Genomic DNA, 19,800 nt, shown 5'->3' with positions numbered 1-19,800 from the left:
GATATTTCTTGCTGAAAACTGTTTATTTAGCCCAGAATTTTCTTAAGCTCCATTATAGCAGTTTTAGGTGGAATATAAATACATGCCAGTGTAATCCTTCTCCCTTGCTGTAGCCCCTTAGCACTACAAATCTTCCATTATCTTCTTCTATCAATATTGGAGTTCTTTTTGCAGTTGATATAAGTACTGTGTTTTCCTTTGTCCCAGATATTCCACTTTCCATATTATCCTGGAGTGTGAGTGATCTCACAAGTATAGACAAAAAGGAAAAACTACGTAACTATATTAAGAGCTGCAGAGTATAACTAATGCTACAGAAGATACAACTGGAAAGAAGTGAGCGCGTGAATTTGATGAAACATTTTCAGGATGGGTATTCTGTAGAATACCATGGACAAAGGAAAAATGAGTACTTGTATCCATTGTTAGAGGCGCCCAGTAGTAATAGAAAAGGGAAAAAAGTAATGACGGATTTGTAGTAGTAAGGGGCTACTGGCAAAGGATGATGGTTACATTGGCATGTATTTCTGTTTCAGTTAAAACTGCTATTTTGGAGCTTTAAAGATGTTGGGAAAATAACTGGCTTTCAGCAGAGAATATTACGTATAGTTTGGGACTGGAATTTGATTTGCAACAATGAAGATGCATCTACGGGAGCTAAAAAGGAAGTTATAACAAAAGAGGTTTGATTTCTGAAGAAGTTTCTGAAGATATTTGGCAGGAAAGACCTGAATTCAGTAGTAGGAACTCCGAGAGAATTTACAAATTATTCCCCAAGGTGCAGTAACTGAGCTAGACTTGACAGGAATTGTATTTCACGGGGGCATTGGCATTTAACTGAAAACTTCAACAAGCATCCGATAACTATTTCATGTCATGCACCAGTAATTACTAAGATAAAAATGGAGGATCATGAAGTGAAGATGTGACACTGGCACTTCCTCCCTACCTGTTAAAAAGAGAGGAATTTAAGGAATGGGTAGCGGAAATTATCCATGAGTTATTAGGGAAGATAAAAAGTACTCCAGAAGTTATAGTTAGTGAGTGGAATGAAATGAACGTGGAGTTTAAAATTGGGTAAAAATAAAGGAGAGAGAGATCTTGTCAAAAAAGATTTATTTAGAGTGGCTGATAAAGGAAAAAGCTTTACAAAATAAGGGGAATCTCATAGAACCAGATGAAGCCTAATTGCAGAGTGCTAAAATGAAAATAAATGACTGCCTGGATAATATGCATGAATTTAGAATGATTGCTGTTAAAAAAATTTTTTGATAACTTCAGACTACAAAAATTTTTGGCACAACAATTTAAGCAACAGAAAGTAGAAAGGGTTGTTGCCAGACTTGGGGAGCCTATAGCAGGAAAAATAACTAGACGTCAAATACAGGTATAGGAGATATTTTGAAAATTCTGTGAACATTTGTAATAAAACGGAGAGATGGGGAAATCAAGAAAATGCACAAATGGAATTATTTATGGACTTAAATATTCCAAGGTTAGAGGAAGATGAGGCTCATGAGCGGTTAAGATAGAAGATGAGTAGATAAAAACACTGATATATAACCAATCTGCAGGAAAGTTCCCACAAATAGATGGTATTCTGCTGGAAGTTTATCACTTTCTTCCCTCCTAACTTTTAAAGGTTTTGCTTAACAATATTTTAAAAGGGGGGAAGGCACCAACATTTTGGAAAAAAGTTGTGGGGGCTGAAATACCTAAAGATGGTTAAGACCTATCTGATCCAGCTTCTTGTAGGCTCGTTTCAATTTTAAAGCATGGTTCTAAAGTGTTTGTCTATAATAGCTAAAATAATGGCAAAGGTGATACCAAAATTGATAAAGACCACTGTGGTTTTCTGGAGGGGAGGCAAACATATTACAACATTAATAGAAGAGTGGTAATCCAGAGGGAAACAAAATGTAAGAAAATACTGCTGTTAGTAGTGGGTTTTAATGCAGAAAGCATTCAACAGAGTCATGTGGATTTTATGAGTAGGACAATGGCAGCCTTTGCATTTCCTGATACAATAATAAGGTTAATTAGAATGATATACGAGGGATTGGAAGCAAAATCAAAGTGGGAGGGTTCCTCTCTGATAAGTTGTATCTGAAAAGAGGAACCAGGCAGGGTTATCCCCTTTCCCCATTGTTATTTGCATTATATTTAAAATCATTGGCAAAGAAAATAAGTGACTCACATTCAAGGATATAATTGGTATGGTTCTCAAGAAAAGCTGACTTTATTTGCAGGTGATATTTTTTACCTGATAAATCCAGAAAATTACATGTCGGTGTTGTGGAACATTTTGTGATGGCTCTAGTTTTTTTCGTGATATAAATTATTGACGATAAAACCAAGCCTGTAACTGTAAACTATGTACCCATACATGAATTAGTCCCTGCAACACCTATATTTATGGGGACATGATAAAATGAAGTACTTGTAGTATGGGTTAAAAAGCATTCTGTTATGGCAGCTATAGATATGTGGGAAGAGACTAAACGAAAGGTAATGCAAAAACTGAGAAACTAGAAATTCTTGCCTGCGGATATGGATAGCAAGATATAAGCAGTCAAAATGTTTTAGTCCCTTTAGTTTTATACACAGATTAGGCATATTTTTATCAACCGATGGAGATGTTGTGGACAGCAATTAATAAGGAGTTGAATGATTTTTTTGGAAAGAAGATGGCAAGTGTCAAGTGGGATAAGTTGATGTTCGCAACAGAAAAGAAGGTTTAGGGTTACCTGATTTGAAGGGATATTTTAGAGCTACACAGTTAAAGCTCTGATAAATAAAACGAGCAGAAAGCTATGGTTCAAAGTATAAAGAAATGATGATAAAGCAAGGGGGTAATTCAAGAAATAAGGAAAGGATGATGAAGCAAGGGGGTAATTCAAGAAATAAGGAAAAGATGATGAAGCAGGGGGGTAATTCAAGAAATAAAGAAAGGATGATGAAGCAAGGGGATAATTCAAGAAATAAGGAAAGGATGATGAAGCAAGGGGGTAATTCAAGAAATAAGGAAAGGATGATGAAGCAAGGGGGTAATTCAAGAAATAAGGAAAGAATGAGATTTTGGACTCATCCTTAAGGAAAATAACAGTTATACAGAATATTATATTTATAAAGTAGCAGAAAGTATTCTAAGAACTAAGCCAATATGGCAATGGCGAAAGGAGATTCTGCAGATAGGGCTGACTGCAGTTAGGGGTAAAGAGAATAGACGGGAGGGATCTGGAATTTACAGGAGGAAGATGACAAAAGCAACCAAGGTACTAAGAACAAATAATTAGAGAAGGGAAGGTAATGTAATGGGAAGTGGCCAAGAAGACATTGGAATTGCTGGCTAGTGATTGCCTTCCCTATCCGGGATTGATATCAAAGTATAGATGAAGAGAAAAGGATGGGGAATACAAAATAAAAGACCTATTTGCGCTTTTAGTTAAATCTACGACAGAAGCTGCTGTTAAAGGGATAATTAGTAGCGCATATAAAATATTGTACAATAGCTATAGAAATCAATCAGAAGAGGTCAGAAAAGACTGGAAAGAGAGATTAGATATGCAATTCGCAAAGAAACAATGAGAGGGCATAGGTATGGCTTCCCAATATGCAACAAAATCTAAAATATTTTGGATTTTTGCCTGGAAGTGTTTGAATAGATCCTTTTATACTCCAGGCAGACTCCAAAGAATTTTTCCTCAGGTAGATGGGAAATGTTGGGAGGTGTGATGGGGAAGAAAGAGATTACTAGGAGTATATATTTTGGGAGTGTTTTGAGATGGAAGACTTTTAGAAACTCCATACAGAGTACTCTGCCAGAAGTACTGGGTGAGCAAATGAGTGCAACTAAGGAAATGATTTCTGAGCTGGGATACTGGATCTGAATTGCGTAGATATATTGTAAGGCCTTGTTAAATTTTGGTGGTTGCCAAAAACCAATTACTAGAAAATGGAAATCAAATTCTAAACCAGTTATACTTTAAGAACAAAGTGGTGTCTTTAGAAAAAGAGTGGAGTAAAAATTACATATAAAAAAATGGAAATTGTGGGAAAAATGCATGCAGAGGAATTAGGTTTAATAGATATAGGAACTGAATGTTGCTTAGACTGTAGGATATATAACAGTATATGTGATGTGTAATATTTGTAAATGTAAACTTGTTAAAATGGTTTGATTAATTTTATGTAAATTTGTTTGCTTATGTCACGAGTGATATTTTAATAAAGGTCTTTAAAAAAATTTGGACAAAGGTTCATCAAAAGGTTCATCGAAAGTATGTGGATCCTCATGCCAAAAATCTGGGCAGATAATTAGAATGAAATTTGCATGTCTAGTAGCAAATATCCTTGCTCCGCTAAACGAACTAGTGCACCACTATTCAGAAACAGAAGGTTAAAAGTCTTAAAAAAAAAAAAAAAAAAAAAAAAAAAAAACATTGCAACCAAAGTAATTATGTTTATTTAGATTAAGGGTTTATGCCTAAGTAATGCAAAGTAAAGTACTATAGAAATTGATTAACTTTTTAATTGAAACTAATAATGATACAGGTAGGTTAGGCCTGCTCCTCTCATTCTCATACAACTACTTTATGTAGGTCGCATAACATTTCTGAATAGGCCGCCTCATTAGTGGCTTTCTACTGTGTTTCTTGGCTAATGTTCTATTTTTAGTATTTAGTTTTGCTGTCTTGTGATAGGTTAGGTTAGGTTATTACGTTTTAAATTTATAGTTAAGATTTTTATCTAACGTTAAAACATTTCACATAGTTTTAGTTTTGACAGAGTTGTCCAAAGATACATGGGTCGGAGAAAAGATGGAGTTGGGACTAGGGTGTAGGAATTGCAGCTACTTAAAGACCAGCTTTAATCCTGGGACATAGCAGTTTCACCACAGGTGTTTTGCCACCAACAGTGTCCTTCATCATTTGTGCTTGTGACTAACCACTGCTTAAACTTAAACTCAGGATGTTAACAATGCTAGGAGCTCTACTTGGCTGCTGTGTTATGTCACGTATATTGGTGTCACAGCTGGTAGAATAGGCATAGCCTTATTCTCTGAAAAGTGGGTTTGTATCCCAGCTGAGATGATTGCCTTTCTCTGCTCAATTTTTGTGCTATTAAAATATACACAGTACTTTTGTGGGACTGTATTACATAATAATTTATATTTTCAAATTGCTTCACACTGAGATTAATGTGTTTCCTTAAATGAATCTTTGAATCAAGCTACTTCCCACAATAAGACATTTTTGAAACTATTTCTAGGTGAATCAGAGACTATTGTTCGAGTCCCATGTGAAACTCTTGTTTGGCTCTTGTGCTTGAATTTTTATGTATACTCTACAAAGCTGTAAGGGTCTTGTATTGCCTCTGAGAGTGGCAATTTAGAGTAGTTTTCGAATGAGGTTTATTATGGTACAGGGTGAGTCCTAAGGAGCCAAGACTCGACCAGTGTATTTGTGTAGTCTGCTTAATGCTTTGCAAAGGAACCATCACAAGCTTTTATTGAGTGACACAGTGAGATGATAGTACTGTATCCTATCTCAGTAACCATTTCATGTACAAGGGAATGCAGCCATCAAACTCAAACTTTTAGTCTCCCCTGCCATAGCCAAACCTTCTCCCTACGCATCCAATGTTTTTGCCTTGTACTTAGTGTCAGTAAGTCCAACCTGGCAGAAATATCAATGTTCTTGCAAGGATTAGACCATTTTTACTGTCTTCCATTTTGTACATTTTTGAGAAGCTATTAAGTGTTAGTGTGGCATGCCTTTAATCCTTGAATGTAGTAGCATGGATATTGCTACCAGGTTTCCATTTCCATGGTCAGACTAGTGTTTAACTTTCATATGATGTCTTGCTGTATGCTTTAACTGCAGGAGTCCTCTCTCTTAGGAAATTCAGCAACACTTAACCACTATAGGACCACCTCGTAGGTGCTTTGTTTTTGTACTACTCTCTGCAGTACTGGGTTCAAATGTTTAAGAAGCAGGAGCTAAAAACAACAGTATTAGATTAAAAGACTGGAGCAGTGGCAGGAACAGAACTTGACGGCAATGTATATCTGAGAATATACTTATTAAGACAAAAGCAATAATCAAAACAATGGAATTTTCTTACCCAGAGAAACTGTTATGTATAGGTTCATAGATTTTTAGGTTCATAGATTAGTACTAAGCTAACTGCCCTTGTGAGCCATTTTAAGCCTAGCTAATTATCCCTTGTGAGACTCAAACCCTGCACCTTGTGTTTGTAAGGCAAACACCTTAACCATTTGGCCACCCTCCCAACCCTATGGAAACCTAAATCTAAAAATTGGAAACTAGGATAAGTGTGACTTGATTACCTAGCATACTTTCACTTTCTATTGTCATTTTTGAGCAACTTGTATCTTTCAGTTCCTTTTGTACTCTCTCGGTCTCCTTTCTTTGTATGACAGAAAGTAAAAGTAGTAACTCCACTGCCAAATTAAATTGTAGCTGCAAAGGTTGAGATGTTCTAATATTCTGTAGGTCTTAATGCTTCTGTACAAGCGTGGCCTATGAATGTAACCACAAAAGTAGACCACATACAGCAAGTGGAAAGCTGGGCAGCAACTTTCCATTGGGGAAAAAATGCTGCTACACTTTAAAGTGGATTTGTACTGTTTATAAGTGCTGCTTCTCCTTTAAATACACCTTCTCATACTAAATGTTCTTTTATTTAGAAACTACTCAGCATCTTAAACAGCTGCTTACCCTAGTAAAATCCTTACACCAAACTCTTAAGTAAGTTGAACACAGAAAATTCTTCGAATAATAGCATATTTACTACTGGGTATCATATAACATACAGGGGTATGTAGCCTTTTTTAAGTTCAGCAGATAGAAGTGACTTTATTCTCTAGTAGTTTCTTGTTAGGTGCAAGGTTCTACCTCTTCCTTTACTGGGAGAGAGTCACAGGGTTCAGTCTCTCTTTCTCCTCTCAGGAAAGGTAGCTCTTTTCTGCTTTCAGTACATCAGTCAGTTGCCTCATTCCTTTTTAGTTTCTCAACAGTTCTTCTGTCTGTAATCTGGAATTCATTACCTTCCTTTCCTTATCCTGTCTTGGTTGTTGTCTCCTCGCAAGACTGCAGGGATAATAGTCATTAAAGTCTAGTATTTGTGCTGTTTTAAAAATGAGAACAGTAGTTATGCCAAGTAACATTTATTAAACGAGTTGTAGTACAAACACTGTGTGTAGGTCAGGCATGCCAGTGTTACTCGGTCACAGAAGATAAGACCAATAACTTAAGTCTGGTTCTACCTGCTGCTTGTTTTCCTCAGTCCAGCACTATTCCTCAGGCTTACTATGCCAGTTGACCTAATTTTGTTTATCATAACTCTCCTCAAAATTGATGGTAGTTACAACTTTACTGTTGTCATCACGTGTGATGTAGGAGCTGATGATGCAAGATAATGTCACAAGTCTGGCGAAGGAGAAATAACAAACAAATCATGGTTTAAAGGGGTCACTCAGAATTTCATGGCACCCTGTTATTTTAAGAGGAAATGTAATTTTCTGGCAAATCCCAGATAGCGGATTATCATTTAAAAGGGTAGGAAAGCAGAATAATTATACTGGGGGGAGGGTACACAAGATTAAACAATAACAAGTGGAACTTCTGAAAAAGATGTTCCCACTGAGTTCCCTTTGATGTCTGACAGAACCCTAGGTAAGGAACTGGGGTGAAGAGAAATTTCAGGAGAAAGTGTGAAAGGCAGGGAGAAAGTAACAACCAGAACAGGCTAAGGAAAAGGAGGGCAATGAATGCCAGATTACAGATAGAAGAACTGTTGAGAAACTTAAAAGGAAGGAAGTAACTGATATAATGAATGCAGAGAGGAGCTACCTTTCCTGACTGAAGAAAGAGAAACAAACCCCTGACTCTTTCTGTCAGTAAAGGAAGAGGAAAACTACTAAAGAATAAACTCCCTTCTATTAGCTGAACTTAACAACAAAAAAGACCACATATCCTTGGCTTTAAAAATCCTCTTTTTACAGTACCTGTATTAGAAGTGTCTTTTTATAGAGGACTGTTATGAGTGTCAGTGGAGCTGGAATCCTTCAAAGCCCCCGGGCCTGTGGAAAATACGGCCCAGACCGCAGAATCCTTTATAAACGCATTCTATGAACACCTTCAGGAATGCATGGATCATGCAATCCCAAATAAAACCAAGACCCAATCCTCCAAAGGCAGACGTCCTGTCTGGTAGACCCCAGCCATAAACAAACTATACAATAGAAGGAGGAAGCTACTACATGACAGAGCAAAATCCCAAAAAGTGAAGGCATCTCTGATCAGTATTAGCAAAAACGTACGGGCACTCATAAAATCGTCTAAGGCCAGTTTCGAGAGAAAAATTGCACAGGACACTAAGGATAATCACAAGGCTTTCTTTAGTTATGTTAGGAACCTGGGTGGGAATTCCCAGATATGCTCAGAATTAGTCCAAAATGACAAAAAATACACCGAACCCACAGACATTGCCAACATCCTAGCTGACAGGTTCAGCGCAAACTTCTCCCCCCCCCTCCCCACCAAAAGGGCAAATATCTATCCCAGCAGAGTGCTGCCCCCCTGACATTTCAGATGCTCAGGTAAGAGCCGCCCTGTCCAAAGCAAAAAACACAGCATCAATGGGACCAGACGGTGTCCCGGGCTGCGTCCTACATGAACTCCAAGAAGAGCCAAACCCAAACATAAAACTACTGTTCAATCTCAGCCTTACTACAGGATGTGTACCCAAAGAGTGGCGTACAGCAATGGTGGTCCCTCTCCACAAAGGTGGTGCCTCAACGGATCCTGGAAACTATCGCCCCATAAGCCTGACTAGCTTGGTCTGCAAAGCTATGGAAAGGATCATCATGGACCTTATAAATAAAGATATTGGGGACGTACAGACACTGGATCCTACCCAGTTCAGCTTTAAGGGCAGATCCTGCCTCTTAAACCTGGTCGATTTTTTTGAAACAGTCACCAAGGCCATTGACGAGGGGAAGGTGGTCCACACAGCCTACCTGGACCTCACAAAAGCCTTCGATACAATACCCCACTCGGGCATTATAGATAAGCTCACCAGCTTAAATATAAACCTCTATGTCACTAGATGGGTTGCAAACTGGCTCAAGGACAGAACCCACATGGTTAGAATTGCTGCAGCCATGTCAGACTCCAAACCAGTTACAAGTGGCATCCCACAAGGCTCAGTCCTGGGACCTCTCTTGTTCGATATATATTTCTCAGAGGTACAGGCTAACACAGAAGGACTGTGGCTGACCAAGTTCGCAGATGACTGCAAACTGGGCGCCATAATCGACTCTCCAGCCGACACAAGCATCCTCCAATAGGGCCTCATAGAAGCAGACAACTGGTGCCAGAGCCATGGCCTCAAGCTAAACGCCAAAAAGTGTATAGTCATCCCCTTTGGCAAAAACAAAGTGCCCACAAATTACCACATAAGTGGTAATCCATTAAGTACGGAAGAAGTAATTAGGGATCTGGGGACCCAGGTTGATAGCAATCTCTCATTTGACAACCACATTGCCAAAGTGGTTAGAAAAACATTTTATATAGCCCACCTAATCATGAAGGGATTCACATCTAGATCAGGGGAGGTCATCGTGCCTATTTACTCATCCCTCATCAGGTCCATAATCGAGTACAATGCCCCTTTTGGGATGTACCTTACCAGACACCTGCAGCAACTGGAAAGACCCCAAAAGTACCTCACCAAGAGGATCAAAGGGCTCAAACAGATGCCATATGCTGCCCGGTTAAAGAAACTCCAGCTCTACTCAGTGGCATACCGCCTGCTCAGAGGCGATCTGTGCCTGACATATAAAGTCATGTCCAACCCGGAATTAATGGACATGCTGCACCTCAGAAAATCCAAATCCCATCGAGCTACGCGCTCGAGAGACTTGAACCTCAGCACTGAAATAAATAGGACATGCTGGAGGGACAGATTCATAACCCAGAGGCTCCCTTCACTCTGGAATAAAATCCCAGTCCAGGTTAGGCAGAGTCCCTCATTGACTCTCTTCAAGAGGAATCTTGAGTGGATGGGGGATCGTAGGTTTACCCCGGGTATCACTTTTGTGTCACTGTTAGACAGAGGCACAGTATACTAACCTCAAAAAAGGGCATAGCAAAATTAATTTAAAATGGGTGGCGAAAGCCAAACACACTCTGGCTAGGCTTATAAATGCCCTAGGGCAGATAGCCTAGTATGAACATATGAACCTATAATTAAGTCTGGTAATGCACTTAACTATGCCACTAAATATCCTGATGCAGTCTCACTCTAAAATGCCAGGGCCCAAACTAGTACTTGTACTGTTTTTTAGGCCTGGGGTACCAAATGGCATACTTACCAAACATGGGAGCCCCATTTATTTCTAAAACGATGCACCATTTATGCCAGCATTTCAAAGTAAAATAATTTAAAGCTTCAGCAGATCATTCCAGACTGATGACATAGTGGAATGCTTCAGTAGGACCTTAAGTCCATGTTGACAAAGATCCTTGAGGTGAAGCATGCAAAGAACTGGGGCCAAGTCCTTCCATACCTTCTGCTTGCCACTTGAGAGGTGCCACAGGCTTCAATGGGGCTTGGCCATTGTCATCTTTTATATGGCAGATACCGAGGGGATTGTTGGATATCACTAAAGAAAAATGGGAAGAGGAAGCTATCCTGTTTGAGTATATTGAAATATATCAGTCTACAAGACTTATTAAACACAGTAATGCCTATAATTGTAGAGAACATGAAAGGGGCTTAATCCACCTAACAAGGAATTTATAACAAAAATGCTAGTAGTTGAAAGTTCCTGGCTAGGGACCAAGTGTTGCTCTTGGGTCCTCTACCAAAATTTAGCCAAGTGAGAGGGACTTTTAGATGTCATATAAAATTAAATTACCTGAATTACAAAGAAATACCATAAACAAGTCTACCATGTGAATATACTGAAGCCATGGAGAGAAGTACTAAAAGATGTGATGAATTTAATTGCTGACATCCAATAACCTAAAAGGAAGTTTAGACAATCATGTATCAGACAGGTCTTAGTGGATGATGCACTATCCAAACACTAGAAACAAGCTGTACAGGAATACCTGTTACCTCACAGACACCAGTCACTGGGTTTGCTTCTCACATTTGAGGGTAACTGGCTAGGCTTAAAATGACCCACAAGGGCATTTAGCAAACTACTTTATTATGAACCTTAGTGTGACCTAAGGAATTTTCCTCAAACCTGTCTGGTTAGACTACATTAATCAAATGTCACATAGAAACCAACCTGTGGGTAAAGGTTAATCTCAACCATTACCGGTTACCTGACTCCCATAGGAAGGATGTGAAGAAGATGCTCCATCCAGGAGTTATTGAGGAACCTACCAGTGAATAGAATAGCCCCATAATTCCTGCCCCTCCCAAACAGGACCTCACTTGATGGCTCTTCCACTAATACCCAATTATTCCATTCATTATGTGAGGCCAGGAGTTGGACATTCACTGGCTAGTGGAGGGTCCTATGGCCCATTTGTTTCTGTCTGGGATGTCCTGTTATCCCATCTGTTCCCCAGTAGTGAGAGTTGGCTGGTAGGGAGCAGGGCAGTGTATTGGTCCTGTGGAGCTGCCTAACCTCTCCCCAGGTGGAGTGTCCCTCTCCTTTGGCAGCTTTCTGAGCACCACTGTTTGCTGCTTCTGAGAAAAGAGTGACTCTGCTTGCCAGTCTCCTTTGGCTTAATGTGTGATTACATTTGGCAGCCTGTGCTCACTAGGGCTAGGCTCCAGGGAGTGACTTGCAATGGTGCCATTAAGAGCCTTTCAAGTGTCAAGAGAGATAGAGATGTCTCTCCACAAAGGATGGGTTAGCTGGAAACCGCTGCTTATCTCTCCCCCAATTAGCTCCTTCAAGCACCCAAGTTACTGGTCGAACTTGGGTCACCTGGGCTGTAGTTAGGGCTTTATCCTGCTGTGCCACACAGCTGCTAACCACATTGTTTTTGTTCCTAAACCATTAGGTTAGTTGTAATTACTTCAGGAAACTACATTCAGTAGTTAATCTATAACCAGAGGAGATGAGCTGAGAGAATGGTTATGAAAGGATAGGTTCCTAACCGTGCTAGACCTAACAAAAGATCCCTTTGAAAAGAAGCCAAAGAAAAGAGTGCCTTCTTAACTCCTGAGAACCTGTGCATTCCTCCCATTTTCCATCATGTGGCACAAAAGCTTTTCTGTGGATGATGGACAGGGTCCTTTACTCCATGTCTCTCTGTAGGTTTAGATAATGTGATCATTCATTCCGTAGACTGGGACTTGTATCTACCAAAAAAGCAAGCTGTCCTGAACTCTAAGTAGAGAAAGCTTACAGTGAGGATCTCAAAGAACAACAATGGAATGTCTAAAGTTAAGGTTATGGTATCGGAAAATGTATTATACTACTCCAAAATATAAATGTGGAGGCAATGTTCTCAGAAGCATTGTGTTAACATGAAAGTTCGTTGGAATGGATTGTGCTGAATGGACTGTGCCTCGCTTAGGCCGGTGGAGCACTAAAAGACTGCTGATGGTTAAGCCAAGTGTGCATAACAAGGTTTAGATAACCACAGGCAGAGTGTAAAGCCAAGAAGGTGAAAGAGGAGTCTGGTGTGTGAAATCAAAAGCCCTGGTAATTTGTGCTAGAGAAAGGGTTTCCTTAAAGGAGGCCATACCACTGGAGGAATTAGTGCTTTAATGACTGGAACCAGAGATATTTATGGGGCTTTGTTTTATTCAGCACCTGAGTGGTAAAAAGGTATCGTTCAAGTATTTGTTCTGTTAAAGACCTCAAACAGTTTAGATTGGTGAAGTCAGACTTTTAATTTTGTTTTCCATACATTAAAGTTTTTTGTTTTTTTTTGAGTTGTGTCTCAGGGGTGTGCGTGTGTCTGTGTGTGAATATGCATCAGTGGTGGTGCTGTGGTAGCGTTGTCACCTCACAGTAAGACGATGTCTGGTTCGATTTTCAGCTAGAGCATCTTCTGCGTGGAGACATGCGTGAATGGGCGTACCTTCGTTGAAGGTTGTGCGTCAGGACTGGCAACTCGGCATGTAAAAATCAACTGCCAATCATTAGTGGACCAGAGTTCCGTTGTGGCGACCCCTAACCGGGAAAAGCCGAAAGACAACAACACATAGCTATATGCATAATGTCTGTATATATGTGTGTTTTATTCTATGTGCATGTTTGTGTATGTACATGAGGTGAGTGTGTGTGCATCTATGTATATATGCATATCTAGATACTAGAGACTAACTCTTTTCTCTATATTTTTTGTTAATGAAAACTATATGTGTATGTCTTCTGATTTTAGTAAAGTGGTTATGATTGCACTGAGTAATGGTGACCCCTTTATTTTATAGTCGCTGCCCGCTTTGTCATCCCGCAGCATCTGCAGTTAACAACCCAGTTAGCACAAAAAGCCTTCCACCATCCCTTATTTTATCTTTAGTAAATAGAAAATGCTTGTGTGCACTAGACATAACAGTAGACAATTGTTTTTTGGTGATTTTTGTGTTTGTTAAAGGATATTAATGTGGTAATTCTGAGGGTGTTAAGGCACTAAGTGTTTGGCCTGTGCCTTTGCATGCATTAAAGTTAATTGTTATATGCAGTATTCTGACAGTATTGACAGTACTACCTGCGCACTGCAGATCAGAATAGCACCCCCTGACTTCTGGTGTGTTTGAGGTTAAAGTCATGTGACTTAGCAGAAGCCTCAGAAAGTTACAATTTACCTTCCAGAATAGGCTTGACCATAATAACATCGGTGCTGGTGAGCTCCATGCCACAGAGGAATAAATCCCGACTGGAACCCAGACAACCTGTGATGACCTCATGATGCTGACACTTGAGGAGGAGGAGGTAGTTAGGGAGAGTGAGAATGAGCTGCCGAGACTGGATCATCTATCCTGGAAAGAAGGTGGTTTAGCCTGGTGCAATGTTTGCATCCACTGGAATGAGACGTACATGGCATGTGGCCTATGGGCTGGGTAGGAGTGACAGCCATGCCTTACTAGCTCTCACCCAGGTGATGGGGAGCAAATGGGACATGTTCATGATGAAGATTAGATTGTTAGTAGGAGTAGGAGATGGTGAAAAGGTTTGTCCAAGTAAATAGCACCAGTGCTGTAAATAAGCACAGTATTCCTGTTACAGAAATGGTTTAGTACCTGACTCTTTTCATGTGCGTAGGGACATTAAGAGCAAGAAATTTGCAGATGTAATATTATTAAAAAAAATTCTCTGTTAGGAGTTTGGTGATGTGAAATGGAAGGATTGAATAATTTAAGAGGTGGAGGTTAATGCAAAACACCTGTGGAGACTCAAAAATGAGTGTATTTGGCAGAACAGCTAGGGAGAGGTTGAAAGCGAACCTTAATAGGACACGACTCTTGACATCAGACAAGTTTAGTAGACCTGTACCTTTTTCCACTGATGTGCACATTTGCACTTAAATAGCAACTTATATTGAAGAGCTGTGCATTATTGGTTTGTGGTTCTGTTAATGTCATAAAATGCATGTAAGATAGTGCTTAGAACAGTGTGTTTTCAGTAACATCTGTATGTCAGAAAATGGAATACTGAAGGTAAATTCTCTTTTGAAATATGTTTTTTTTTTTCTTTTTCTTGCAGCAAAGGAAAAAAGCCAACTCTTATTCTTCGCACCCAGCTCTCAGTTCGGGTTCATTGTATTCTAGGTCAGTAATTTACCTTTTACCTGCCTTGCTATTTACTAACATGATTTTGAATATCTTTCTGAAAATTTATTAATTAACTGATGATATACAGCCGATGTCTGGCATCATAGTAACAATTAGAATTTTTTTTTCCCCTGGTCCCAAAAGCCTACAGAAGTTTTTATTAATTACCCAGCGATATTTTGCAATATTTCTGTTTACAGAAATAAAGAAATGCCTGCAGCTGAGTTATAATGTTACTTCACCTTGATTAAAAACTTATGTAAAAAAAATTAATGTAGAACCTTGTTCCAGTAAGTAAAATGCAACAGATGCAAAGTATAAAAAGAAAAGTACACCCGTACTTTCAGAGTTATTGTTATGGTACATTTAAAGAGTGAACATACGTGCTTATGAATTTAATTTCTCTTAATGGGAAAATGTACATATGTGAATGAGAAATAAATTGTGTTCCTTAAATAAATGCTATTAATAGATTATAAATTATAGTAAAGCAATGCATAACACTCAAGAAGTTTTTTTTTCACAAATATATTTGCTTACCTAAACATTATGTTAAGAAGTATTGTGCTAAAGGCAAAGCATGACTTGTTTGACAGTTCCGCACATTTCATAAATCCCAGAAGATGCCTGAATGGTAGATTCTACAATTCTGGCCAAAATTCTATGTCCCAGGGACATACATGTTTCAGAAAAACTGTTTTGTAGGAACTGGCAGTTGTTTTGCATAGAACATCAGATGCAGAAGTAGAAAATATTTTACCTTCATTATTTCAGGGATCCCCCTTAGCCTGCACATTCAAGTGTGCTTTTAGGTTGTTCCTACTAGTCTGCTCTTGTAAATACCATACGAGACAAAGATTACATCTCTAGATCTGCACAAGTCCCCCCAAGCATAGCATCTGCCCCTCAACATTATCAAATTTTTAATGTCATTGGGCAGCTTGCTTTAGTTCTTTCTTCAAATGCTTCTCTCCTGTATTGCAGTGTGCCATTAGCAGAGGTGGGCTGCAGAGACTGTACACACCAGTAGTTAGGCATGTAGTTCAAAGGTTAGGACCTGCTGGTGAGCTTCACCCTGTGTGTGATTCCATCAGTCTTGCAACATCTGTTACTCTGAGCTAGTCATATACACACATCACTCCCTTGTTGCATTTGAAGAGGCCCTCCTACCTAGTGGGCTTACCCAGTTAAAAACAATGAAATAAAATAATGACTTATCCTGGTGTTCACATGTGGTTTTAGGATGATCCACAGTAGGTTTTGTGGTGGGAGAAGCAGTCGGTACAAAGACAGAGCATTCGTACTCCTAAAATGCACAAGCTGAGTACTGAAAGCTGTAATTCAGCTCATACAACCAGATAATATTGATGCCACAAATTACTAAAATGTTTTCATTTTAAATTGCTCCACAGTAATCTGCTGTGTGGTGTCGTTCTGCTAGTAGTATTGTTCCATTTGTTTATTCTAAGTTGGTTATTTATGTACTTATTTAAGTAATTAAATCAGAAATTTGGGTGTTAATAAATGTGATATGTCAGTTGCTTTTAAGAAATGCCTTGATTTTTTTTATATATGTGAGGTTTTGTATAGAGATCTTTATCATACCCTCTTATTTAGACCCTCCCCACTGAAGCATTTACAGAGAGGCAGGTTTGGACAGCTATTTCAGCTTGCTGCCCATTTCCGTATTTGGTGGTCTTGCTGATAAGAGATGCTGAGTGTTTTATAGCAGTTTCTCACAATGGCTTACTGCTGAAATGCCATGTAGCTTTGCCCTCTATTCTTGGGTTTGATTTCCTTGGTCATTACTTAAAGAATAGCTTATTCTAAGCAAGTCACCAAGCTTATATTTTTCTTGAAGTTCCTGTAAGAGCTAGATGATCATCTGTATACTCATTGCATTCTAGCTGTATCACTTATATATGTAGGTGTGTGTGTGTGTGTGTGTGTGTGTGTGTGTGTGTGTGTGTGTGTGTGTGTGTGTGTGTGTGTTTGTTTTGCTGTTACTAAGTTTATGCATTCTTTGTTTTTGTTTTTTTTTCCTTCTGTAATCATCTATGATTATAATCTGCTCACCTCATCCAGTACTGTTAAGTACATGCACATTTTATACCAGATATTAACTAACTGATTACTTCCACTTACTTTTAGTCCTGCTTCTCACATTCAATCTATTTAGAGTTTTAAATATTCATTGTGTCATCTGACTTAACCAAATGGTTGACCTTCCAGTTGTATTCAGGTACTTCACAGAAGTCATTTATACTTTAAATGGATGTACAATCATCATGTCCCCTGTCCTTGGGTGAATTATGTTCTTTCATAATCTCAGGTTGTTAGCAATGTAAGTGTATTAACTGCGGTTATTGATCTACCTGTGTGTGCATCTCACCAAAGCAGTTTGTCCACTGGACATTAGTTGAGCTTGTGCTCTGGCTGTCTTACAGACTTATCTGCATTGCCACTGGTGTGTTTCCCACAGAGTTGTAGCCATCTGACTCTGCCCTCTACCTCCTTGACAGGACTGCATGGCCACTGCATAGAAGTTCATCTTTTAAATCCAACTTGAGAGATGCAGAGTATGGAGTTAACCTGTCATCATATGCCATTTGCTGGTCTTCCTGTCTTCGTGTTTAGCTAATAACAGGCACAGATTTATTTATTGCCTTTTGTTTAACAGGAAAGCACAATTGGGCATGCCACATTTTCAGTGGAGACCCAGGGACAAAAACTCCAAATAAATTACATGTTTACAGTCAACAACATTTAAAAAAAAAACATTTTAAGCATTATTTTGTAGGTAACATGAGACAAGTAGTAAGTACCTTTATCAAATACTTTAGAAGTTACATTATTATACACAAGTGAAAGACATATTAACAAGTAATAGCTGGAGATACAAGAGCAATGATAATGGACATTGGTAAGTATATTGACATAAATGAGGTAGGATATCACTAGAAGAGGAACAGAAAATAGAGGAGGAGGAAAGGTATAAGCAGAAATAATCTAAACATAAGTAATGCAAAAACACAACTTTTTGTTTTCTTTTGACAGTTATTAAATTGACAGTCTTTCAGCATACACAAGGAGGAGCCAGGGATCTGCACACCAAATTCAAAAATCCATAAAAAATGTCCAAACCAAGTAAGTAAACTTGTACTCAACGTTTATTTAAGCCACAAAGTCTCTGTTTAGCTTTTCGTCGGTGACTCCTCACGAACTTCCTCAGAACAGGAAATAAACACATTCAGCACATCCTGTTTAGATACTACAATATAACTCCCTACTTTTGCCACACTGCCACCTGTGGTCGGAATACAACATTTCAATATATTAAAAACAACATACAAAAAGACACGCCTATTTAAAAACATATGTAAATATAAAACACTCCTTTAACGATACAAGATTAAAAAACAATAAGTCAATAGCCAACAGGCTTGACTTGGAAAAAAGAAACCAAACATATGTATTAAAAAAATAAAATAAATAATTCACTTCATGGTAAATAAATTGGACCCATGATGGAGCAATACATGTGCAAAAATTTTTTTTGAAAAACATGCATCATAATTTTGCACATTAACGTGTAAAATAGTAAAACTACCTTATCAAACTTTTCAATTTCAAAACACAGGAAATTGACAACATGTTGCTGAAGCCTGAAAAATGGTATGCTTCCAACCTCAATTGCCATTCTCTGAGTTCCAACAAATAGGAAACAGGGCCCCCCCTGTTATCATGCACAGTTGTGCATGATAACGGGGGGGGGGGGGGCCCTGTTTCCTGTTTGTTGGAACTCAGAGAATGGCAATTGAGGTTGGAAGCATACCATTTTCCAGGCTTGAACAACATGTCAGTTTCCTGTGTTTTGAAATTGAAATGTTTCGTAAGGTAGTTTTACTATTTTCCACGTTAATGTGCAAAATTATGATACATGTTTTTCAGTAGCCTTTGTTTTTTTTAAAAAAAATTTTTTGCACATGTATTGCTCCATCATGGGTCCAATTTATTTACCATGAAGTGAATTATTTATTTTATTTTTTTGATACATATTTTTGGTTTCTTTTTTCCAAGTCAAGCCTGTTGGCTATTGACTTATTGTTTTTTAATCTTATGTCGTTAAGGGGAGTGTTTTATATTTACATATGTTTTTAAATAGTCTTATGTCTTTTTGTATGTTCTTTTTAATATATTGAAATTTTGTATTCCGACCACAGGTGGCAGTGTGGCAAAAGTAGGGAGTTATATTGTAGTATTTAAACAGGATGTGTTGAATGTGTTTATTTCCTGTTCTGAGGAAGTTGGTGAGGAGTCACCGACGAAAAGCTAAACAGAGACTTTGTGGCTTAAATAAATGTTGAGTACAAGTTTACTTACTTGGTTTGGACGGATTTTCGAATTTGGTGTGCAGATCCCTGGCTCCTCCTTGTGTAGCAGTTGGTCTTGTCTTTTTTATCGTTGAGTCTTTCAGCATATACATTCTTTTTATACACTGCAGGCCGCAGCAGTGTAGTGCCACTACTGTTCTAGGACTGATCAATAAAGTACTAGTCGGGAAAATTAGCCGGTTTGTTTCTGTATGTCACTAATGATGTTAAATATCTGTAAAATGTTTTCCATGAAAAATGGTAATTGTGGTATACATACCCTCTCAACTGTCCAGATTTTCATAGAATGTCTAGATTTTTGCTTCATATTTTTCATCTGTTCCTCATACAATTTGTGGATTTCTGGCAAATCAGTAAGGACTGAAGTCACTAAATAATGACATATGTTTGTGTTTCAAACTTCAGATCCTTCAGAAAATGCATACTGACACAAATCCTGTTATTCTAGTAACTTTCTAAGTTTATAAGAGCAATGTTTAAAATCTGTCCCTATTTTTGAGCCTTTGTCCTCCCATTATTTTAGGCTTTGTCCAGATTTCTTGCACCAAGAGGTTAAGAGGTATAGTGCTGCACCAAGAGGTGAAGAGGTATAGTGCTGTACCATCTGTTTGGAAATGGAGTTGTTAAA

The 19,800-nt window shown here is 38.5% G+C and overlaps 1 protein-coding gene across 8 annotated transcripts in view; it reads left to right on the top strand.

Annotated features, from left to right (window-relative positions):
* Positions 1–19,800, top strand: part of FHOD1 (formin homology 2 domain containing 1) — a 1,546,190-nt gene that overhangs the window by 420,693 nt on the left and 1,105,697 nt on the right. For all 8 annotated transcript variants that reach the window (XM_044081394.1, XM_044081392.1, XM_044081391.1 and 5 more), the window contains exon 3: positions 14,711–14,775. In XM_044081394.1, coding sequence (XP_043937329.1) covers positions 14,711–14,775 — 65 coding nt within the window. The remainder of the gene's footprint in view (positions 1–14,710; positions 14,776–19,800) is intronic.

The sequence above is a fragment of the Protopterus annectens genome, chromosome 8.part0 (genome assembly GCF_019279795.1).
Source record: "Protopterus annectens isolate FY-2018-M chromosome 8.part0, PAN1.0, whole genome shotgun sequence".
Lineage (NCBI taxonomy): Eukaryota > Metazoa > Chordata > Ceratodontiformes > Protopteridae > Protopterus > Protopterus annectens.
This window is presented reverse-complemented; position numbering and strand designations above follow the sequence as displayed.